Source organism: Rhinoraja longicauda, chromosome 7, assembly GCF_053455715.1.
Source record: "Rhinoraja longicauda isolate Sanriku21f chromosome 7, sRhiLon1.1, whole genome shotgun sequence".
NCBI lineage: Eukaryota > Metazoa > Chordata > Chondrichthyes > Rajiformes > Arhynchobatidae > Rhinoraja > Rhinoraja longicauda.
The window spans coordinates 44,573,890-44,599,245 of record NC_135959.1 but is presented as its reverse complement, the minus strand read 5'-3'; the positions used below and the strand labels follow the sequence as shown (position 1 = coordinate 44,599,245).

Here is a 25,356-nt window from a genome sequence, read left to right as displayed (position 1 = left end):
AATTAAAAAGATCTAGTTTGTCTCAGTTAATTGTGGAATATGTTGAGTGGTAACAGTTGCAACCTATTACAAAACAATCTACTGCATAACTAAAATAGATAACAATTGAAGAATAATTTTTTTTAAATCACCATATATTTTCAGCATGCTGTGTTTGTAGTGAAAATTCTGCTGTCGATATTTATACCAGATGTACCGCAAAGAATAAAAATGGCAATAAAAAGGGTAAGCCTTTTCATACAGAATATTAATCTAAAATCTTGTGTGTTTATGATGAAAAATGGCCCTGTTCAACAACATTCATTGGGCATTGTTAATTAGAGGAAATATTTAATTCACGAACATGTTCAAAATATGTTGAGTTCACAATATTAATGGTCTAGCTCTCTGAAATCTGACATCACCACTGGGCTGTTTTGAATTTGGTAATTTTTTTAAATAACGCTTGGCCACTTGAGAGGAATAGATAGAATGAATGCACAGAGTCTTTTACCCAAAGCAGGAGAATCAAGAACAGAGTTTAGGGTGAGGGGAGAAGGATTTAATAGGAACCTGAGGGGCAACTTTTTAACAAAATGGGTGGTGGGTGCATGGAATGAGTTGCTGGAGGAGGTAGTTGAGGTAGGTATATGAAAATAAAAATGTATATAAAAAGCTACCATTTACCTCTTGGGAGACCCTCGGACTATTTTTAATCTGATTTTACACTTTACACTTTGTTTTGCACTGAACATTATTCCCGTTATCCTGTATCTGCACACTGTGGACGGCTCGATTGTAATCGTGTATAATCTTTCCACTGACTAGTTAGCAAAATGATGAGAGCTATAGATCGGGTAAACTGTCGGAACCTTTTTCCCAGCATGGAAATGGCAAAACCTAGAGGCCACTGCTTTAAGGTGAGATGGAGAACGTTTAACGAAGATGTGCAGGGCAAGTATTTTACACAGAGAGTGGTGGGGGCCTGGAACGCGCTGCCAGGGGCAGTGGTGGAGGCAGATATGATAGTGGTGTTTCATAGGCTTTTAGATAGCCACATGGATATGCAGGGAATGGAGGGATATGGATCATGTAAAGGCAGCTGTGATTAGTTTAACAGCATCATGTTCAGCACAGACATTGTGGGCTGAAGGGTCTGTTCCTGTGCTGTACTGTTCTATGTTCTCTAATGAAACAGCCTAAAAACTGTTATGTAGTCACATCAACAAGCACACTGGTCAGAAGGCAAAGTTCAGTGGTGAGTATTTTTATCAACCAATAAATTTCCCTTTGTTTCCGTTCCTGTTGGAAGCACGTATTTGTCTGATGCTCTGCAAATGGCCATATTTAATGGGATTCAATTGTATCTATTACTTTAGGAAAAATATGAGGCACAAAGGATAATGGAAGCTGAATGTGGCCACTGATGCCTGAAGTGCAACTTTTCTGTAAGTAGTTCACATGATGTAGAATGAACCGCAAACGTTGGCTTATACCGAAGATAAACACAAAGTGCTGGAGTAACTCAGCGGGTCAGGCAGCATCTCTGGAGAAGGAGGATGGGTGACGATTCGGGTCGGGCATCTTCTTCAGACTGAATCTGATTCAGATTGAGTTTGAGGAAGGGTCCTGACCCAAATCATCACTCAGCCTTTTTCTCCAGAGATGCTGCCTGACCCGCTCTTTTACGGCAGCACTCTGTGTCTATCTTCAGCTGGTATGATTGCCTGGTATTCCTAGTCTTTGCCTTTTCAGATGCACTCATAATCTAGTTTATGGAAACAGACCCTCTGTACCAGGCTAACCAGGGATCCAACTTGTCAAATTACCTGGAAACCCACGGCTCATCTGCGATCCTGTCTGCAGTGAATGCAAACTACATCAGCTACACTAAGCTCATCAATGGCCCAGTGGTGCAGCTGGTAGAACTACTGCCTCACAGAGCCAGAGACCCGGGTATGATCCTGACCTCGGGTGCTGTGTGGATTTGCACGTTCTCCCTGTGACCGTGTGGGTTTCCTCCTGCTGCTCCAGTTTCCTCTCACATCCTGAAGATGTGTGGGTTTGTAGGTCAATAGTCACCTGTAAATTGTGCAGTGTGTAGGAAGTGGATAAGAAAATGGGATAAAATAGAACCAATCTGAACAGAAGATCGTTGGTCGGTGTGGATTTGGTGGGCCAAAGTGCCCATTTCCATGCTGTGTCTTTCAATCAATCAATTCTAAACTCTAACGAGTACCTTACAGAAGCCAAATAGTGCCCCAGCACATCTTTTGGGTTGCTGTACATATGTTATGACCTGATATGGTGTTTGAACAGTGAACTCAATATTGTTTGTTCTCTTTTCCAAAGATATGAACACCATTACAGTGAATGCACTCAAACTTCCAAAGCTTTGCACGTGAAGAAAACTTGCTGAATTGAGAAGAATGACCACAGCTTGCAGCAGGCAGCGTGAATTGCATGGACACCAAGTGTAAACAGGACATTTCATTAATGCACTTCTTTTCTTGTAAAAGATTTCAGTAGCATCATAGCAGGATTTTCTTGTGTGCAGGTGTATGTAGGTGTGTGTGTGTGTGTGAGGTAGATGTGCCTGTGTAGGTATTTGTAGGTGTGTGTAGATGTATGTGTGGGTGTTTTTGTGTAAACGTGTTTTTGGGTAGGTGTGAGTAAACGTGTTTGTGCTTGTGCATGCGTTTGTCTGTGCATCTGTATGTTTCTCTCTGTGCCATGTGTTTGTGCGTGTGTGCGTGTGTGTGTTTGTGCGTGTGTGCGTGTGTGCATCTGTATGTTTCTCTCTGTGCCATGTGTTTGTGCGTGTGTGCGTGTGTGTGTTTGTGCGTGTGTGCGTGTATGTCCCCTGTGAATTTTCCAATATATTTTTGGCTAAAGTCACAGAAAGCTCCAGTTGATGATAGGAGACACGGATGTTTCACTTTGTCCTGGGGGTAAGACTGCACCGTGACATTTGCCCGTGAAAACCTTTTAGTAATTGAAAATCGACAGCTCTCTGTTCTTTTATTGTTTAATTGCACTCTTATGAATTTTATCCCTTGACGACTGTGTTTTTTGTTTCTCTTCTCTCTCGACCCATCATTCTGTTTTTAATTTCTTCTTTTTGTTTCATCCATTGATAAGGATATTAAATAAAATGTGAGACGGAACCTATTTCTGAGAGTGAAAACCTTGATGTAACTGCACACTCTACCTTTCTCTTGACCCATCCTATGTCTCTTGCAGTGGTGTGGCACCGTGTGCTTTTTTTTGTGGAGGGGGGTTTTGTATCAAAAACATTTTTTTTAATTATGATACAAAACCAAACCGTGGTAACACACTCACCACCATAGTACAAAATCACCAAATTATCTACACTAAATTTTCAAAAGACTATGTTACAATCCTTATTGAGGATAGACTCTACCCCCTGCAGTGCCCAACAGTCCCGGAAATCCCCCACAAACAGCACGTAGTCCCTCTCTAAAACCACCCAGCCGCCGACATAACCCCGGAAAAGGGGCAGGCAGCCGGCTCAGGCAGAGCCCTCTTCCACCTGGCACCGCGACTAGCAGACGGCCAGCTTGGCCAGGCCCAAGAACAACCCAACAAGGACATCTTCGGCCCTACCCTCTCCCCTACACACAGGGTGTCCAAAAATGAGGATGGTGGGTGAGAAGTGCAGCCAAAAGACAAGGAGCAGCCCCTTTAGATATTGGAACAGGGGCTGCAACCTCACACACTCCATGTACATGTGGTACACAGACTCTTCCAGCCCGCAAAAGTGGCAGGCGGCTGGCGAGTCTGTGAACCGCGAGAGAAACTGGTTACAAGGGACTCATTGGTGCAATACCCTCCACCCCAGGTCCCCGATGGAGAGGGGCAGAATCCCTGTATAGAGGGACCCCCCCCCCGGCAACACCGACCGCCCCTTAGTGTCTGGACGGTGGATCAGGGCGAGGAAGTGCAGGGTGTGGAGGAAGAGCCCGTACAGGAGACGCTGCCCTGCGTCTTGAAGGGAGATGAAGGGTGTAGAGGAAAGGCGGCTCATGTCGTGTGGGACCGGCTCCCGGGAAGGATTACGGCGCCTGGGTCCGACGAGTACTTCCGGCTGAGCGGGAGTTTGCTCAGCCGCGCGTACTCCACACGTTTGAGCTTCCCCGACACTTGGTGGGGTGGGACGAGGGCCGGCTGCTCTCACCGGGGGCTCCGGTCAACGGCAACCAAGTTCCAGACTCTCAGCAGGTCCCGATAGAAGTCAGGCATCCTCTGCAGGAGAGCACAGTTGATGCCCACCACCAGTATCCACATATCTCCTTGAAGGCAGTGGCCCCGTTGGAAAAGGTGTGTCACCAGCACGTGCCACCTGGGAGGACGCTCCGACTACAGGTATCTCAGCAGGATCTTGAGGCAGAGAGCCACCAACTGGGTGCGAATGCACACCAGCGACTGACCGCCCTCCTCGATCGGGAGACTCAGGACCGCTGCAGAGACCCAGTGCTTTCCGTTGCCCCAGAAGAAGTCCACCAACTTCCTCTGGATGATCCCAGCAAAGGTGGCCCCACATAACAAGAGCCGCCTTTCCGAGATGCCCAGCGTGCCGTTCCGTGACACGAACAGTCGCGTGCTGTACAGGTTGCTCCTGCGCACTCTACACGTCCTCACCCTCGTCTTCTGTCCGGACACGTCCTGGCGGTCCGTGTTGCCACCTGAGGTGGGAGCGGTCCACAGTGGAGGTCTCTCTACTAGGGAGTCCTCCCCCTTTACATCGGAGACCTGGGGTGGAGAGTGTTGCACAGAGCTATGGCGTGCAACAGAAATTTAAGTCGGTTCGCGAATTCGCCAGCCGTCGGTCACTTCTGCGGCGAGGAAGAGACAGTGTTCCATATGTATGTGGAGTGTGAGAGGTTGTAGCCCCTGTTTGACTATCCGAAGGGGCTGCTCCTCAAGTTTTGGCTGCACTTTAGCCCCACGCTCCTGATCTTTGGTCACCGGGTCTCGAGGGGGGGGGGAGGGAGGGAGGAGGGGGTCTCCCTGTCGGTTTGCTCCTGGGCCTGGCCAAGATGGCCATTCGCAGATCCAGTCAGCAGGTAGTCGGTGGTCACACCAGAGTCAACTGCCTGCCCTCTTCCAGGCCTACGTCCGTGCTCACGTGTCCCTGGAGAAGGAATACGCGGTGTCCACGGGGACTCGAGGCCTTCCATGAACGCTGGTCGTGACGGGAGGTTGAGTGTATTATTGATAAAGTTGGCGATGTTTTAATTTGATAACTTTGTACACTGCCAGTCTTTGATCGTGTTACTACTCTGTATATTTGTTTGTTTTGAATAAAAGCATTTTGCATTATAAAAACCTTTAAAAAAAAGTTTTAAAGTGGTCAACCCGAGCACAGTGCTGTGGTAGGGAGCTACATGGTATAGAGCAATGTGGTACACTGTGGTATGGTGTGCTATAGTGCGGTGCGGTACGGTACGGAGCAGTGTGGTGCAATGTGGTACACTGCGGTGTGGTGGGGTACAGTGCGGTATGGTACAGTGTGGTGTGGTGTGGTACACTGCGGTGTGGTAGGTACAGTGCGGTATGGTGTGGTACACTGCGGTGTGGTGGGGTACACTGCGGTGTGGTAGGTACAGTGCGGTGTGGTGGGGTACAGTGCGGTATGGTGTGGTACACTGCGGTGTGGTAGGTACAGTGCGGTGTGGTGTACGGTGTGGTACACTGCGGTGTGGTACAGTGCGGTATGGTGTTGTACAGTGTGGTGTGGTGTGGTACACTGCGGTGTGGTGGGGTACAGTGCGGTATGGTACAGTGTGGTGTGGTGTGGTACACTGCGGTGTGGTAGGTACAGTGTGGTGTGTACGGTGTGGTACACTGCGGTGTAGTAGGTACAGTGTGGTGTGTACGGTGTGGTACAGTGCCGTACAGTGCGGTTCAGTGTGCTGTTGTACGGTGCGAAGCAATGTGCTGTAGTGGGGTACGGTGCAGTAGTGTGTGCTATTGTACAGTGCATTACAACGTCAGACAATGCGGTAACAATGTAGTGTGGTATGGAGCAGTGTGGTTCACTACAGTGCGGTGTGGTACAGTATGGTGTGGTATTGTGCAGTGTGGTACACTGCAGTGGGGGGTGGTACGGTGTGGTGTGATATGGTGCAGTGTGGTACACTGCAGTGTGGTATGGCGTGCTGTTGTATGGTGCAGTGTGGTACACTGTGATGCAGGGTGGTACAGTCTGCTGTGATATGGAACAGTGTGGTACACTGTACTGTGTTGTGGTATGTGTGATACCCTGTTTGTCAACTCCTCAATCTTTCTACCCTACTTAGAAGCCAGATGGTTGAACATATTCACCCTGGACTATCCATGTTTTTTCGATCGTTTGGCAATTATTCTATAAAGCACCTTGAACTATTTCACTGTGTTAGAACTGCTTTATGTAGAATGCTGTTGTGTAATGAGTATGCTGAATGCTAATTCAGTTCTGCTGGTCAACACTGCAAAGTGAAAATGTTTGTTCTGTTTATTAAATTTGTACAACTGCTGCAATAAATTATTGATGAACAACATTGTAGAGTGGTAGTGATGGTACTGAAGGGGAAAGGGGGAGCTCACTCTCACTGTGCAGTTTACAGCCCTTCTATTTCCCGGATGTGCTATTTGACCAGTGTTTTACTATTATATATTTGAAAATGTGCCAATTTTCTTAGACATCAAAAATAAATCTTTTTAATACTGTGGATGTTTTGATTTAATTTTTGTAGTTCTATAGAAAGAGAGGGGAGGAGGGGGGGTTGAAGGGAGGAGGGAGGGAGGGATGGGGGGGGGAGAAGGAGGGGGGAGGGAGGGACAGATGGGTAAGGGGGGGGAAGGAGGGGGAGGGAGGGAGGGGAAGGGGGGAGGGTGGAAGGGGGGAGGGGAGGAGGGGGGTGCTGTACCAATGCAGGAGAGGTTTGGGCCCAACGGGTCCACTTGGTCTAGTTTCACTTTAAAAAATTCCAAGAAGAACACTTTCCCCTTCATGCAGATGGTCGAGAACATATTTTAATGCATTATTATCTTACATCTGATAACAATGATTAGTAGAAATGATTTGATGAACGTTTAAGACAGTCACATCAGAGAATTACACTGACATTCCCTCCACCCTCACCCTCTTTGCAATTATTTATTTTGAAAGTTCTGTTTAAGGATCACTGATGTGAAGATTGTCTCTTTTTTCCTCCACCGTTTCTGCCATTTTCTGTTCTCGTTTCAGATTTCCAACGTTTATGGTGTTGTGGCTTCAATGACTAGACCCTTAATTTCCTTCTGCGATGTTGGTCGATTCCAGGATGGGAGATCAAAACTAGAGGCCATAGTTTTGTGAGAGAGGCAACGTTTAAGGGAGATGTGTGAACATGTTTTTTACAAAGATGGTGACGAGTGTCTGGAACGTGCTGCCAGGGTTGGGGTGGAGGCAGTTGCAACAGTGGGTTTGTCTACGGACATGGATATACAGGGAATGAAGGGATATGGATTATGTGCAGTCAGATAAGAATTGGTCTTGGCATCATGTTCAGATGTGTCGGCTCTTTTGTAAAAGAAAGACACCAAAGTCTGGAGTAACTCAGTGGTTCCAGCAGCATTTTTGCAGAACACGGATAGGTGACGTTTTGGATCAGGACCTTTCTTCAGACAAGGCCTGTTCTTGTGCTGTACTGTTTGAAATTTTATGTTCTACTTAAAAAAACAAGTGTATCTTCAATGAAATAGGACCATGGATAGGAAAGGTAGGTTAGTTTAGTTTATAGTTATGTGTACCAAGGTACAGTGAAAAGCTTTTTGTTGCATGCTAACTAGTCAGTGGAAATAGAGGAGATATGCAGGTATAGAGGGATATGGGCAAAATGAGGGCAGGTGGGACTAGTGTAGATGGGGCATTTGGTCAGCATGGGCATGTTGGGCCAAGGGGCCTGTTTCCGTGCTGTATGACTATGATTATATGAAAGGTTTAGTGAACTACTTCACTCAGTAAACAGCAGAAACCCTGTAAAGACGGTGTCATCGTCGTCATCTGCATGCAGCCCATTGAACAAATCGCCACCAATTGTTTGAAGCCACACTTGGTCCCTGTGTTGCAGCTGCAACAGAGTACCACCGGAGGCTTGGTCCTCACTATTCTGGTAACTATCAAAAGTATTGAGGGTCTGAACACCGTTTTTGTACAAGGCCACCCTCATATGTTTGACATAAACAGTGATGTGGTAGACAAAGTAATAAACCCCCGGGTGCCGACACGTAAACTTTCCAGTGGTGGGGTCGTAGTGATGTTGGTTGTTGTACAAGATCTTTTCAAATTTAATTGGGGCACCCGAACGAGGCATCTTGGACCTTTCTGTCAACCCTACGCTAAAAGCACTGTTCCGTATCACTGCATTTTCGCCAGTGTTCCCTTTCTCCCCACGTTCTCCTCTGCCTCCCTTTATGCCCTGAATCCCGGGAAGCCCGGATGGTCCGTCAGCTCCTATGTCTCCTCTTGCACCTGGGAAACCTGTGGGTCCTCTGGCACCTGGTGGTCCAATATTTCCCTGAACTCCCACAGTTCCCTTTTCCCCTTTTGGACCTATAGGTCCTGAATCTCCTTTGATACCCTGCTCCCCTTGCAGTCCTATTTCCCCCTTTTGTCCCTTGTGTCCGAATGGTCCAGGAACTCCCTTTGGTCCCATTTTGCCAGGTATACCTTTAGTTCCTTGTTCCCCTCTTCTTCCTTTTATACCTGCTGCAGCAGGGGGCCCTGAAATCACAAGAAGAAACAAAGAACTCCAGATGCTGGGTTACACAAAAGGACACAAAGTGCTGGAGTAACTCAGCGGGTCAGGCAGCATTGCTGGAGAACATGGATAAGTGACATTTCGGGTTAGAACCATTTTCAGACTAATTGGCAGACCTCCCAACATTTGATTTTACAAATTCATAACTTTGATGTCCAAAATTCAGAATTTTTCATCAAAGTTCATAATATGGCGCCTAAGGCAACTTTTCAGCAAAGAAAAAGGTATACACGCCAAATGCGCGTACGCGTTGCACTACATTCATGTGTGAAAAACAACTATTATTTCCAACAGTCTGTAGTTCTTGGACTACATGTACAATGTCAGGCCTATCACGAGTGTATTCTGCTATTTATAGAAAGGTTATTGAACAGAGATACTTTTTGCAACACAAAAAATTGTTTTGTTTTGTTTTTTCTATTTTGCTTTTTCATTACACATCCCAATTCTCTTGGTATTGAATAAAAGAACAATGTCATTAAATGTATGACTAAGTTATGAAGAAAGAGTTGAAGAAAGACTCGACTAAGCATGCGGAAGAACGGAGTAAATTTGCACATTAATCAGCCCAAAAAGGTGGTAATTGGATTTTCTGCTGTGTTTTAAATTTTAAGTCTTTCTTAATTAATTAATATAGTTATATAATCTTGCACTTAAATTTAATATTTACTCATTACAGTTCCACCACTGATTTTCTGGCACTCTTGGTTCCAGAGCCAAGTTTATGGCTGGTTTATGGGGATAGAGGTGCTGGCTACAGCTGGGCTGGAGTTCCAGAGCCCCGGCCACTGGTTGCAAATTCAACCCACCAATCGGCCATGGAAGTCCCGATGAGGTTGAGAATTTCTCGCGGAACCTCTAGCGCCCAAATTGACAAATTGGCCATGGAAGTCCCGATGAGGTCGAGATTGGCTGCCTTGCCCAGCCTAGGTGCCACATTTTCCTAGGAGACTTCCAGGGCGGGGGGGATTTCACATGGCACCCCTAGCGACCTCTAGGGGCTGAATTGACAAATTGCAATTACCGACTGTTTTACAGAAAAAATGTGAGGCAAAATCGGAATGGCGGAAATGAAATTAAAAAGCGGAAACTTTCCGCCAAATTCGGATGGGTTGGGAGGGGTGAATTGGTGAAGAAATATTGATGCATAGTGTGTAAACACAATTGGACCCCTGCAATACATGGGGCATCACACAGTGGGGCAGCTGATAGAGCTGCTGCCTCACAGTGCCAGTGACCCGGGTTCGACCCTGACCTTGGGTGCTGTCTACGTGGAGTTTGCACATTCTCCCTGTTACCGTGTGGATTTCCTCCGGGTGCTCCGGATTTCCTCCACATCCCAAAGATGTGTAGGTTTGTAGATTAAGTGGCCTCTGTAAATTGCCCCTAGCTTGTAAGGAGTGGGTGAGAATTGGGGATAACATTGAACTAGTGTGGACGAGTAATCAATGGTCAGTATGGATTCGGTGGGACGAAGGGCCTGTTTTCATGCTGTATTTTTCAATAAATTTTTCAATAAGAGGGCATATATCTTTCCTGCTTGCCTTCATCTGTCGGGGCATTGAGATAAGATGCAGGAAGGCATGTTGCAACTTTATTGGACTTTGGTTAAGCCACATTTGGAGTATTGTATGCAGTTTTCATCACTCCATTACAGGAAGGATGTGGAGACTTTGTAAAGGGTGCAGAGGAGGTTCACAAATTTGTTTAGGAAAAAAAACTGCAGATGCTGGGTTTACATCGAAGGTAGACACACAATGCTGGAGTAACTCAGCGGGTCAGGCAGCATCTCAGGAGAGGAGTCTGAAGAAGGGTCTCGACCCGAAACGTCACACATTCCTTCTCTCCTAAGATGCTGCCTGACCCGCTGAGTTACTCCAGCATTTTGTGTCTACCTTCACAAAGTTGTTGCCTGGATCAGAGGGTATTGGCTTTAAGGAGAGGTTGGACAAACTTGGGTTGTTTACACTGGAACGTCGGAGGCTGAGGGGAGACCTGATAGAAGTACAGAAAATTATGTGGCATTGGTGGAACAGACAATCATATTCTTTTTCCCAGTGTGGAAATGTCAAAAACCAGAGGGTACAGCATTAAGGTACAGCTTTCTCCATTTGAGAGGCTTTTAGATAGGCACATAGATATGGAGGATTGTGGATCATGTGCAGGCAATTAGTTTATCTTTTCATGTTCGGCACAGACATTGTGGGCCGAAGGGCCTGGTCCCGTCTTGTACTGTTCTACGTGTAGGGAAGAACTGCAGATGCTGGAGACAAATTGCTGGAGTGACTCAGCGGGTCAGGCAGCATTCCCGGAGAAAAAGGATGGGTGACGTTTCGGGTTAGGACCATTCTTGAGACTGCAGTTCTAAATTCTTTGTGAAATTTTAAAAAAAAAAGAAATTTCATGTTTTTTCTCTCAATCAATCTGTTAAGAGAAGGGGAAAAAATCATTTAGAGTTACTGCTCTTGGTTATCTTTCTTGCTGGATACCACTCTTGCTGTTTGTAGATATACTCTGACAGGTCAATACTTTAGATGGCTCGTGTAGGAAGGAACCGCAGATGCTGGTTTAAACCGAAGATAGACGCAAAAAGCTGGAGTAACTCAGCGGGACAGGCAGCATTTCTGGAGAGAATGAATGGGTGACGTTTCGGGTCGAGACCTTTCTTCAGACTAGTCAGGGAAAAGGAAAACGAGGTGATGATGATGTAGAGAGATAAAGAACAATGAATGAAAGATATGCAAACCAGCTTCAGCAGTTCCTTCCTCATATATATTTTCATGTGTTTGTCTGGCTTCGATTTAAATTAGTTTCTATGGCACAATAGGAACAATATTTAAATTGTTCTCTTCCCTACCAAACAGGAAAAGCTGAACAATCATTAATCAAGCCTGTTATTAACGTGCTGGCGAGAGTTCAATTCAACAGTTCATAAGAATACATTCAGTTCAAGGCACGGCGTGGCAGCAGCAGAGTTGCTGCCTTACAGCGCTGGGGACCCGGGTTCGATCCCGACTTTGGGTGATGTCTGTACGTAGTTTGTTTATTCTCCCTGTGACCGCGTGGGTTTTCTCTGGGTGCTCCGGATTCCTTCCCACATTCCAAAGACATGCAGGTTTGTAGGTTAATTGGCTTCTGTCCTATGTGTACACGATAGTGCTAGTGTACGGAGTGATCATTATTCCGCACGGACTCGGTAGGCCGAAGGGCCTGTTTCCATGTTATATCTCTAAAGCTTAGCCACCTACCCAGATTGTAGAAACACAGGCAGGCCCGGTGAACAATTGAATGGAAAATGCCTCTTACCTGGTGTTCCAGGTTCGCCTTTAGACCCCTCGGGTCCTCTGGGTCCAAATTTCCCAACTTCACCTGTTTAAAGAAGTTTGTGAGAATTGTTTTACTACAATCTCTTTACATAAGTTAAAATATGTAGAATTCTATGCAGCCTACACGAACATGAACCATGACGCTTAGACCCATGAAAGTAAGCATACCTTATGCCTTGTTCACCACTCTATCTGTTTGTGTTGCCACTTTCAGAGAGTATGTACTTGGATCCCTATTTGCACCAATGTTGTTCAGGGTCATGCCATCAACTGTATATTTTTGCCCCTGACATTCAACCTCCCAAAGTGCAGCACCTCACACTTGCTCTGCTGGACTCCACCTGCCATTTTGCTGTCCTTTTCTGCAGCTGGTCTATAACCCCCAGTATACTTTGACAGCATTCCTCACAATCCACGACCCCAGCAATCCTGCCCTTTCATGAGGATTTAGATATGAAAGGTTATTTATAAAGAAATAACGAAAGTCTCATGTTTCTAACCACACAATAAATAAAACACTATGGTGTGGCAGGAGCTCCCACTGAGGCCTGTTGGCGGGAAGCCCCCGAGCCGGCCCCTGCTCGTACTGCGTGACTGGACGCACTAAGACCCTGCGGGCCATGGCCTATGGGGATAGCCGCCAAGCTGGCTCTACTCTTCCCCGAAGACCAGAGACCGGGAGGATGGAGCCGGTGATGAGGACGGACGTGATGGGTGAGGATTGAGGCCGGTAGGACAGGGAACTGGGGTCAACTTGAGGTTGGTTGCGGGAGGTGCCCCGAGGCACAAAGGTGGACGGGTGAGGAGAGGAACGTTGGCTCGCTGGTCGACACACACTCCAAGGGAAGGTGATGGCAGGAGGCCTGCAGCAGCCTGGGGCTCGCCTGGATCGGACACCACATAACAACTAGAACGTGGACTGGACTTTGAAAATGCCGACAAAACCCGGTGCTTCTTGCACAGGGTCTCAGCGTCCCAGGGTACTTAAGGAGGTGGCTCTAGAAATAGTGGAAGCATTGGAGATCATTTTTCAATGTTCTATAGATTCAGGATCAGTTCCTGTGGATTGGAGGATAGCAAATGTTATCCCACTTTTTAAGAAAGGAGGGAGAGAGAAAACGGGTAATTATAGACCAGTTAGTCTGACATCATTGGTGGGGAAGATGCTGGAGTCAATTATAAAAGACGAAATTGCTGAGCATTTGGATAGCAGTAACGGGATCATTCCGAGTCAGCATGGATTTACGAAGGGGAAATCATGCTTGACAAATCTACTGGAATTTTTTGAGGATGTAACTAGGAAAATTGACAGGGGAGTGTCAGTGGATGTGGTGTACCTCGACTTTCAGAAAGCCTTCGACAAGGTCCCACATAGAAGATTAGTGGGCAAAATTAGGGCACATGGTATTGGGGGTAGAGTACTGACATGGATAGAAAATTGGTTGACAGACAGAAAGCAAAGAGTGGGGATAAATGGGGCCCTTTCGGAATGGCAGGCAGTGACCAGTGGGGTACCGCAAGGTTCGGTGCTTGGACCCCAGCTATTTACGATATACATTAATGACTTAGACGAAGGGATTAAAAGTACCATTAGCAAATTTGCAGATGATACTAAGCTGGGGGGTAGTGTGAATTGTGAGGAAGATGCAATAAGGCTGCAGGGTGACTTGGACAGGTTGTGTGAGTGGGCGGATACATGGCAGATGCAGTTTAATGTAGATAAGTGTGAGGTTATTCACTTTGGAAGTAAGAATAGAAAGGCAGATTATTATCTGAATGGTGTCAAGTTAGGAGGAGGGGGAGTTCAACGAGATCTGGGTGTCCTAGTGCATCAGTCAATGAAAGGAAGCATGCAGGTACAGCAGGCAGTGAAGAAAGCCAATGGAATGTTGGCCTTCGTAACAAGAGGAGTTGAGTATAGGAGCAAAGAGGTCCTTCTACAGTTGTACCGGGCCCTGGTGAGACCGCACCTGGAGTACTGTGTGCAGTTTTGGTCTCCAAATTTGAGGAAGGATATTCTTGCTATGGAGGGTGTGCAGCGTAGGTTCACTAGGTTAATTCCCGGAATGGCGGGACTGTCGTATGTTGAAAGGCTGGAGCGATTGGGCTTGTATACACTGGAATTTAGAAGGATGAGGGGGGATCTTATTGAAACATATAAGATAATTAGGGGATTGGACACATTAGAGGCAGGAAACATGTTCCCAATGTTGGGGGAGTCCAGAACAAGGGGCCACAGTTTAAGAATAAGGGGTAGGCCATTTAGAACGGAGATGAGGAAGAACTTTTTCAGTCAGAGAGTGGTGAAGGTGTGGAATTCTCTGCCTCAGAAGGCAGTGGAGGCCAGTTCGTTGGATGCTTTCAAGAGAGAGCTGGATAGAGCTCTTAAGGATAGCGGAGTGAGGGGGTATGGGGAGAAGGCAGGAACGGGGTACTGATTGAGAGTGATCAGCCATGATCGCATTGAATGGCGGTGTTGGCTCGAAGGGTTGAATGGCCTACTCCTGCACCTATTGTCTATTGTCTATCTCTGTAGACTTTGCTAATCGGGGATGTGCTTAGCCATGGCAACACTCCACTGGACTGATTGTAAGAAAATAATTTCACTACGCGTTTACACGCGACAATAAAGCACCATTGATCACTCTACCTGTGTCTCCTTTATCACCCTTGGACCCGTCCCGCCCATCTCTTCCAGGAATGCCGTTATGACCGGGATTTCCTGGAATTCCAGGATGTCCAGCTCTACACGACTCTGTTCTGGTCACCTCACCATTCACCAGGGCCATCGACATGATAAGCAACCAGACCTGCATCCTGGATTCAGATGCTCACAATCACAATCTAAAGACAATAAGCAAGAGAATTTCAGAGCAGACCGTTGAACTAAAAAACTAACCAATGACTTTAACTTTTAAAGGTTATAACTGCAGATTATTCTTTTCATTTATTGATATAAAATGGAAATATAGTGTAGGTTAAGATGGCAATGTAAGAAGATTTGCAAAAATATTTATCAGATCCAAATGAGGGGTGAATGGTAATCTACAATCTGCTGGAGAAACTCAGCAGGTCATGCTGCATGGGGATGAGGAGACATTTCTTTAGTCAGAGGGTGGTGAGTCTGTGAAATTCATGGAGGCCAAATCATTGGGTATTTTTAAAGTGGAGACTGAAAATGTCTTAATTAGTAAGGGTGTCAAAGGTTACAGGGGCGAAGGTAAGAGAATGGGGTTGAGAGGGAAAGATAATGTCATAAGGAATTGGAGTAGAATTAGGCCATTCAGTCAATCAAGTCTACTCTGCTATTCAATCATGGCTGATTTATCTCCCCCTCCTAACCCCATTCTCCTGCCTTCTCCCAATAACCTCTGACACCTGTACTAATCAAGAAAGATAGATCAGCCACGATTGAATGGCAGAGCAGACTCGATGGTCTGAATGCTCCTATGTCTTATGGTCTTATGATCTGTGGAGGGACAGAATAGACAACGTTTTGATCACTTCATACTGATGGACTAATTTCACAGATGCTGCCCTGCTTATACACCCACGACTGTGCGGCCAAGTGCAAATCCAATTCAATTCACAAATTTGCGGACGACACCACTGTGGTAGGGCTGGATAACAAATAATAAGACGGAGTACAGGAAAGAGATTGAGAACCTCGTGATCTGGTGCCAAGACAACAACCTTTCTCTCAATGTCAGCAAGACAAAGGAGATAGTGATCGACTTCAGGAAGCGAAGCGGTACAATAGACAATAGACAATAGACAATAGACAATAGGTGCAGGAGTAGGCCATTCAGCCCTTCGAGCCAGCACCGCCATTCAATGCGATCATGGCTGATCACTATCAATCAGTACCCCGTTCCTGCCTTCTCCCCATACCCCCTCACTCCGCTATCCTTAAGAGCTCTATCCAGCTCTCTCTTGAAAGCATCCAACGAACTGGCCTCCACTGCCTTCTGAGGCAGAGAATTCCACACCTTCACCACCCTCTGACTGAAAAAGTTCTTCCTCATCTCCGTTCTAAATGGCCTACCCCTTATTCTCAAACTGTGGCCCCTTGTTCTGGACTCCCCCAACATTGGGAACATGTTATCTGCCTCTAATGTGTCCAATCCCCTAATTATCTTATATGTTTCAATAAGATCCCCCCTCATCCTTCTAAATTCCAGTGTATACAAGCCCAATCGCTCCAGCCTTTCAACATACGACAGTCCCGCCATTCCGGGAATTAATCTAGTGAACCTACGCTGCACGCCCTCCATAGCAAGAATATCCTTCCTCAAATTTGGAGACCAAAACTGCACACAGTACTCCAGGTGCGGTCTCACCAGGGCCCGGTACAACTGTAGAAGGACCTCTTTGCTCCTATACTCAACTCCTCTTGTTACGAAGGCCAACATTCCATTGGCTTTCTTCACTGCCTGCTGAACCTGCATGCTTCCTTTCATTGACTGATGCACTAGGACACCCAGATCTCGTTGAACTCCCCCTCCTCCTAACTTGACACCATTCAGATAATAATCTGCCTTTCTATTCTTACTTCCAAAGTGAATAACCTCACACTTATCTACATTAAACTGCATCTGCCATGTATCCGCCCACTCACACAACCTGTCCAGGTCACCCTGCAGCCTTATTGCATCTTCCTCACAATTCACACTACCCCCCAACTTAGTATCATCTGCAAATTTGCTAATGGTACTTTTAATCCCTTCGTCTAAGTCATTAATGTATATCGTAAATAGCTGGGGTCCCAGCACCGAACCTTGCGGTACCCCACTGGTCACTGCCTGCCATTCCGAAAGGGACCCATTTATCCCCACTCTTTGCTTTCTGTCTGTTAACCAATTTTCTATCCATGTCAGTACCCTACCCCCAATACCATGTGCCCTAATTTTGCCCACTAATCTCCTATGTGGGACCTTGTCGAAGGCTTTCTGAAAGTCGAGGTACACCACATCCACTGACTCTCCCTTGTCAATTTTCCTAGTTACATCCTCAAAAAATTCCAGTAGATTTGTCAAGCATGATTTCCCCTTCGTAAATCCATGCTGACTCGGAACGATCCCGTTACTGCTATCCAAATGCTCAGCAATTTCGTCTTTTATAATTGACTCCAGCATTTTCCCCACCACTGATGTCAGACTAACTGGTCTATAATTACCCGTTTTCTCTCTCCCTCCTTTCTTAAAAAGTGGGATAACATTTGCTATTCTCCAATCCACAGGAACTGATCCTGAATCTATAGAACATTGAAAAATGATCTCCAATGCTTCCACTATTTCTAGAGCCACCTCCTTAAGTACTCTGGGATGCAGACCATCAGGCCCTGGGGATTTATCAGCCTTCAGTCCCATCAGTCTACCCAAAACCATTTCCTGCCTAATGTGGATTTCCTTCAGTTCCTCCATCACCCTAGGTTCTCCAGCCCCTAGAACATTTGGGAGATTGTGTGTATCTTCCTCAGTGAAGACAGATCCAAAGTAACGGTTTAACTCGTCTGCCATTTCTTTGTTCCCCATAATAAACTCCCCTGCTTCTGTCTTCAAGGGACCCACATTTGCCTTGACTATTTTTTTCCTCTTCACGTACCTAAAAAAACTTTTGCTATCCTCCTTTATATTATTGGCTAGTTTACCCTCGTACCTCATCTTTTCTCCTCGTATTGCCTTTTTAGTTAACTTTTGTTGCTCTTTAAAAGAGTCCCAATCCTCTGTCTTCCCACTCTTCTTTGCTATGTTATACTTCCTCTCCTTAATTTTTATGCTGTCCCTGACTTCCCTTGTCAGCCACAGGTGTCTCTTACTCCCCTTAGAGTCTTTCCACCTCTTTGGAATAAATTGATCCTGCAACCTCTGCATTATTCCCAGGAATACCTGCCATTGCTGTTCTACCGTCTTCCCTGCTAGGGCCTCCTTCCAATCAATTTTGGCCAGCTCCCGCCTCATGCCTCTGTAATCCCCTTTGCTATACTGCAATACCGACACTTCCGATTTTCCCTTCTGCCTTTCCATTTGCAGAGTAAAACTTATCATGTTGTGATCACTGCCTCCTAATGGCTCTTTTACCTCTAGTCCCCTTACCAGATCAGGATCATTACACAACACTAAATCCAGAATTGCCTTCTCCCTGGTAGGCTCCAGTACAAGCTGTTCTAAGAATCCATCTCGAAGGCACTCTACAAACTCTCTTTCCTGGGGTCCATTTCCAACCTGATTTTCCCAGTCTACCTGCATGTTGAAATCTCCCATAACCACCGTAGCATTACATTTTTGACACGCCAATTTTATCTCCTGATTTAACTTGCACCCTAAGTCGAGGCTACTGTTTGGGGGCCTATAGATAACTCCCATTAGGGTCTTTTTACCCTTACAATTTCTCATTTCTATCCATACTGATTCAACATCTCCTGATTCTATGTCACCCCTTGCAAGGGAATGAATATCATTCCTTACCATCAGAGCAACCCCACCCCCTCTGCCCACCTGTCTGTCTTTTCTATACGTTGTGTACCCCTGAATATTCAGTTCCCAGCCCTGGTCCTCTTGTAGCCATGTCTCAGTGATCCCTACAACATCATACTTGCCCATGACTAACTGAGCCTCAAGCTCATCCACTTTATTTTTTATACTACGCGCATTTAAGTACAACACTTTAACTTCTGTATTTACCTCCCCTCTCACATCGTTCACAATTGGCCCTGCCCTTAATTTCTTTTCCGCTCTAGAACTTCTGTTCCCATTCTTCCGAGAGTCTTTTGCAATATCTCCTGTATTCCCTTTTACCTCATCTTCATATTCACAATTTGTTAACCCCTCCCCCCCACTACTTAGTTTAAAGCCACAGGTGTCACACTAGCAAACCTGCCTGCCAGAATGTTTGTCCCCCTGCTGTTAAGATGCAACCCGTCCCTTTTGTACAAGTCACCCCTAGCCCAGAAGAGATCCCAGTGGTCCAGAAATCTAAATCCCTGCTCTCTGCACCAGTCCCTCAGCCATAAATTCATACCCTCTATCTCTCTGTTCCTGGCCTCACCAGCACGAGGTACCGGTAGCAGTCCAGAGATAACCACCTTCGACGTCCTACTTCTCAGCGTTTTTCCCAACTCTCTAAACTCCCGCTGTAGCACCTCCTTCCTCTTCCGCCCGACGTCATTCGTGCCCACGTGCACAACGACTTCAGGTTGATCGCCTTCCCTCGCTAGGATTTTCTGAAGCCGGTCTGTGATGTGTTGAACCCTGGCACCAGGGAGGCAACAGACCATCCTCAAGTCCCTCCTGCTGCCACAGAATCTTCTGTCCGTCCCTCGGACTATGGAGTCACCGACCACTACGGCTCTTCCAGACTTCGGTCTCCCCTGTCGAGTATCCTTGCCAACAGGTCCGCCACTCGGACTGGAAACGTCTTCTGCCCCGACAGTTCCCAAGAGGGTATACCTATTTGCAATAGGCACAGCCACTGGGGTCTCCTGTAGTCCACGTCCACTCCCCCCGGAAACAGTCTCCCACCTTCGCTCGACCTGGACCCTTGGCGTGACAGCCTCACAATAGGTCCTGTCGAGGAAACTCTCGCATTCCCGGATGGCCCTGAGGTCATCCAACTGCCTCTCCAACTCCACCACACGTCCCTTCAGGAGCTGCACCTGGACACAGTTCTTGCAGGTGTAGCTCCCAGAAGCTCCCGCGACGTCCCTGTCTTCCCACATCCTGCAGGAAACACACCGCACCAACTTTTCCGCCATCACCTTGTGCCTATAACCAGCTATGGCTTAAAACAATGGTATCCTCCTCACCTCAGCCTCCTCGCCGAAGACTCGCAGCCAAAGACTCGCACTTTTCTCACTGGGCACTTCCCTCACTGGGCTGCACCTGAACAGGGCTGCACCCATGGTATGCATTGATGGCACCAAAGTAGAGATAGTTGAAAGCTTCAAATTGCCAAGAATAAATACACCAGCAACTTGTCCTGGACCTGCCATATTGAAGCAATGGCCAAGAAAGCACATGCCTCTACGTCCTGAGAAGGCTTAGGAAGCTTGGGATGTCCCCAACAACTTTCACCACCTTCTACAGATGCGCCATAGAAAGTGTCATAGACTTTTATTGGGATGCATCACAGCATGGTTTGGGATCAGTTCCATCCAAGACCACAAGAAATTACAAATTACAGAAAATTGCAGTGCAGCCCAGACCATCACACAAACCAACCTCCCTTCCATTGACTCCATCTACACTTCATGGTGCCTCGGCAAGGCCACCAGCATAATCAAGAACCAGTCTCACTCCAGACAATCCCTCTTCACCCCTCTCCCATCGGGCAAGGGGTACAAAAGTATGAAAACGCATATCTCGAGATTGAGAGACAGTTTCTTCCCAGCTGTTATCAGGCAACTAACCACCCTATCAACAACTAGAGAGCGGTCCTGAGCTATTATCCACCTCACTGAAGACTCTCAGATTATCTTTAATCAGACTTTACTGGACTTTATCTTGCACTAAACATTTTTCCTTTTATCCTGATTCGGTACACTATGGATGGCTCGATTATAATCATGTATAGTTTCTCCATTGACTGGTTAGCACGCAACAAAAGTTTTTCACTATACGTCGGTACACGTGACAATAAACTAAACTAATCTGTCCTGCTGAGTTCCTCCTGCAGTTTGACTTTTTGCTCAAGATTTCAGCATCTGCAGTCTTGTGTTTCTGGATAGTAAGCTGGGTTCATGGCAGCGGAACTGGAATGAGAGGGGCTGAGGCCTTTGCTCAGACAAAGCACTAAAACGTAATCAGTTGAAAGCATTCAGAACTATTATGATTGCTGGGGCAAAGACCAAGCCGCAGGGACTTAGAAAGTACATTTGTAAATGATTTATGGAAGAGATAACTAGCTGGAAAAGAAAATCAGAAGGTGCAGGAAACGGTCAGCATGTCAGAAAAATTGAGTGAACATTTCAGTTTGAAGACCCTTCATCAGAACTGGGACACAAAGATAAAAAGATAGTTTTATGAAACTACAGAGTATTACGTTTTACTGAGTACTGTTTACATATCTGTTTAGTTTAGAGATACAGTGCAGAAACAGGCCCTTCGACCCACTGGGCCTGCACCAACCAGTGACCACCCCCTACAATAACACTATCCTACACACACTAGGGGCAATTTACAATTTTACCAAAGCCATGCCTTTAGAGTGTGGTAGGGAACTGGAGCACCAGGAGAAAACCCACGCAGTCACAAGGAGAACGTGCAAAATTCATATAGGCAGCACCCATAGTCAGGATCAAACCCGGAGTCTCTGGCACTGTAAGATAGCAACTCCACTGCTGCGCCACCGTGCCACCCCTTCTGTGAATGTGGATAATGTGTTCTCCACTGCACTGGAGGAAGCAAACACTAATTTGCTCTCTAAAACACCAATGGTTAGTCCATGTGCCTGACCTGATCCACACCTATATCCACACATCACTTGCCAGGGATAGACAAAATGCTGGAGTAACTCAGCAGGGCCCTCTCCTTGATTACAACCTTGATGTGGTGGAGAGCCAAACCCGCAAGGGCGCTGGGAAGCTGACACACCTTCTGACGCCAAAAGAAATCCATCCTTGTGGGGAAGTGGAACATCCGAACCATGTTCCAGGCTGGCAAGGCTGCCACAATTGCCAACAAAATGATGCGCTACAATCTCTCAGTCCTGAGCTTGGCAGAAACAAGATGGACACAGTCAGGGGAGATCAAATTGGCCAGAGGGCAGTCCATTATCTACTCCGGACATGAAGATGAGGGAGCGACAAATCTGAAGGAGAAAATGGTGTTGGATTGGACACAGCCTCAGAAAATCTGCCACAAACATCACCCGGCAAGCCCTGAAATGGGACCCTCAAGGAAAAAGGAAAACAGGTCGCCCCAGGAACAGCTGGAGAAGAGGTGTCCAGGCAGAAATGTCTGGGAGTGGGCTCAACTGGGGAGATCTCGAAAGAACCGCCAACAACCGAGTGAGGTGGAGGACATATGTCAATGGCCTATGCTCCCTAGAGGAGCAAAGGGCTTAAGAAGAAGAACTCAGCGGGTCAGGCAGCATCTCTGAAGAAAAGGAATAGGTGACGTTTTGGGTTGTAACCCTACTTCAACCAGGCTTTGGTCCCCCCCACCATCTCTCTTCCACCTTTCTGTCCCCTACTACAATCAGCATGAGGAAGGGTCTCAACCCTAAACGTCACTTATCCATGTTCTTCAAAAGTGCTTCCTGACCCGCTGAGTTATTCCAGCACTTTGTGGGTTTTTTTGTAAACCAGCATCTGCAGTTCCTTGTGTTCACAATTCAAAGGGCCACTTTTGCTTTTTGTGTAGAAAGAATCTGCAGATGCTGGTTTATACCGAAGATGGACACAAAGTGTTGGAGTAACTTAGCGGTCAGGCAGCATCTCTGGGGAAAAGGATGGGTGATGTTTCAGTTCAGGACCCTCTTACAGCATTTTGCGTTCCTTCCGACAGTCTGAGGTCTACTGACCTCTGCTGGAGAACACAGAGCAGAAATTATGATATGTCGTGGATTTTTACAATCAAAGGAATAACCTCTGGGCCTCTCATGCCAACGCTAGCATGATCACTGACGTGTGAGCTTGTTAAGTCCAACATTCTAGTTGTGAATATCTACGCTTGGTCCACCAAGGCCAACGGGATCTCACAGTTGCCAACCATTTCAACTCCCCTTCCCATTCTCCAGTCTGAAGAAGGGTTCTGACCCGAAACATCACCCATCCTTTATCTCCAGAGATGCTCCCTGACCCGCTGATTTACTCCAGCATTTTGTGTGTCTATCTATTTTCCCATACTGACTTTTCTGTCCTGGGCCTCCTCCATTGCCAGTGTGAGGTCACATGCAAACTGAAGGAACAGCACCTCATATTTCACTTGGGTAGCTTACAACTCAGCAGTCTGAACGTTTTGAATTGTCTCGTATTAAGTAACTTCTACTTACACTCACCTTCCCACTTCTCCCTTGCCCCCTTCCTCCACCCTAGTTGTTTAATCAGTCCACAGTTCTCCACATTGTTTCCCTCTTGAGATCACACCTTCCCTAGCCAACAATGGGCCATTTGACAACCATGGCTGTCAACTAGATTACTTCACCCAAGCTGTGTGCAATATGAATTTTACAACAAACCAACCTGCAAAACAGCTATTGCCTGATAAAAATAATTAAATAGTGAAATTATATGACAACTGTGCTGATTCATTACACTGCCATTTCAAGTTCTTATCTTCAAAACTATGATATTTATTTTTGTTGTAGGAGTTACAAGAAAGCTAACTGTGAGTCTGATAATCTCAGGTTTAAGGGAAATGCTTCCAATGGTGTCACTATGTATCCCACTGCTTTGGAGACATTAGCTGCAACATTCTCTCGAAACAATAATAAACAATATAATTACAATAGATACATTTCTAGAAGTATAAAACAAATTGCTGATATAACAGCGGATCAGGCAGCATCTGTGGAAGGAATGGATAGGTGACATTTCAGATCAGGACCCTTCTTCAGACAGAAGTCCCAAGCCGAAGTGTCGCCTAGAGTCTGAAGAAAGGTCCCAACCCCAAACATTGCCAAGTTTGAAAAAAAGTCCCGATCCAAAATGTCACCTATCCATTCCTTCCACAGATGCTGCCTGACCTGCTGAATTATTCCAGCGCTTTGTCTTACTCAAGATTCCAGCATCTGCAGTTCCTTGTGTCTAGAGAAGTATAACATTGGCTCTAAAGGACTTTATGATATCTTTAAACTGTGGAAGGCACAGTTCCTTTATTTGAACTCTGTTAATGATCAATAATCGAGCAACTGTTATTGTCCAAGCATCTCACACACACAGCTCAGTGCAGTATTAGTCAATGAAAGAGCACTACTGCTAACATGAAGCTGAAGCCCCTTGTACATTATTCCTCAACATGATCACAAATTGTAAATGCTTAATCTCAATTCATTTTCATGCACCTCACACTACAACTGCATCACCCCTTTAATAACATTGTTGCTGGAACTTAAAGTTCAAACAATTTGACCACAAAATATTGTTCACTTTTTAAGACTTTATTAGACTTGGGAGGACATAGAGTCCTTTGAGTCAAAGCCAGTTCACAGAGCAATCCCATCTGTCTCATTCCTTCAATTATTTCCCTGCCATCTATTCTCTCTCGTCTTCCTCTACCCCACTAGATGAGGGACAATTCACTACCCTCTACCCCACTCTCCTGCTACCCCACTAATTGAGGGACAATTCCCTGTAAGTCGTTAAGATCGTTTACAGAACAGTAATCAATCTAGCAGCTTGCCCTTCGGGATGTTGGAGGAAACCAGAACACCCAGGGGAAGATAGACACAAAGTCCTGGAGTAACTCAGTGGGTCAGGCAGCATCCCTGGAGAAAAGGAATAGGTGATGTTTCAGGTCGGAACCCTTCTTCAGATTGAAAGTAGATTTTTAGACTGAAGAAGGGTTCTGACCCCAAACGTCACCTATTCCTTTTCTTCAGAGATGCTGCATGACCCACTGAGTTATTCCAGCACTTTGTGTCTATCTTGGGTATAAACCAGCATCTGCAATTCCTTCCTACACCTAGGGAAAACCCTCCTAGTCACAAGGAGAACATGCAAACGTCATGTGGACAGCTGCCAAAGCCAGGATCGAACCTGGGTCACTGAGATGGTGTAGCACACTGTGCCTTTCCTAGAATACAGACGTTACTCTATCTACCAATAAATATAGCATTTAAGGTTTTCCTTGATGTAAATTCCATTTGTTTAAGATAGGTTCGAAATGAGATTGCAGAGGTGAAAATAAATAGCAATTCACAAAATTTACTTAATTAACTTAAAATAAAGCTCTGCCAACTTACTGTATCAGCTGCCACCTCTGAATGGATGCATTTTCAAATGAACGATTCAAAATATAGATCACATTTTCCATCCCCCCCAAGTACAATTAGTAAACCACATTAGTTATTGATAAATGCATTCCATCAAAGACAAACTAGATGCAACAAAGTGCCCAGATATCCCTTGTACCCAAGTAAAAGCATTTCCAATTTTAACAAATGATTAACAATTATATTTGCAAATTCTGAGAAAAAGGATAAGTTGTTTCTTGGTTCATTTAACCTTAAGGTTCAACTGGCCCAAATTTATCAAAGTATTACAAAGTATTTACATATGATGATCGTTTGACAGCACTGGGCCT

The 25,356-nt window shown here is 45.9% G+C and overlaps 2 protein-coding genes across 3 annotated transcripts in view; one reads left to right on the top strand and one right to left on the bottom strand.

Moving 5' to 3' along the window:
• The window catches only part of LOC144595537 (anoctamin-5-like), a 38,181-nt gene extending 35,003 nt beyond the window's left edge, over positions 1–3,178 (top strand). For both annotated transcript variants that reach the window (XM_078403065.1, XM_078403064.1), the window contains 3 exons: positions 145–225; positions 1,359–1,427; positions 2,332–3,178. In XM_078403065.1, the coding sequence (XP_078259191.1) occupies positions 145–225; positions 1,359–1,406 (129 nt within the window). In that variant the 3' untranslated portion in view covers positions 1,407–1,427; positions 2,332–3,178. The remainder of the gene's footprint in view (positions 1–144; positions 226–1,358; positions 1,428–2,331) is intronic.
• A 3,883-nt stretch (positions 3,179–7,061) lies between these two features.
• c1qtnf9 (C1q and TNF related 9) lies at positions 7,062–25,042 on the bottom strand. The gene is made up of 4 exons (XM_078403063.1): positions 25,016–25,042; positions 14,763–14,956; positions 12,093–12,155; positions 7,062–8,749 (listed from the first exon to the last, which is right to left on the bottom strand). Exons 2-4 carry the CDS (start codon positions 14,926–14,928, stop codon positions 7,980–7,982), a joined length of 999 nt encoding a protein of 332 aa, XP_078259189.1. The 5' UTR covers positions 14,929–14,956; positions 25,016–25,042; the 3' UTR covers positions 7,062–7,979.
• Between the last annotated feature and the right edge of the window lie 314 nt (positions 25,043–25,356).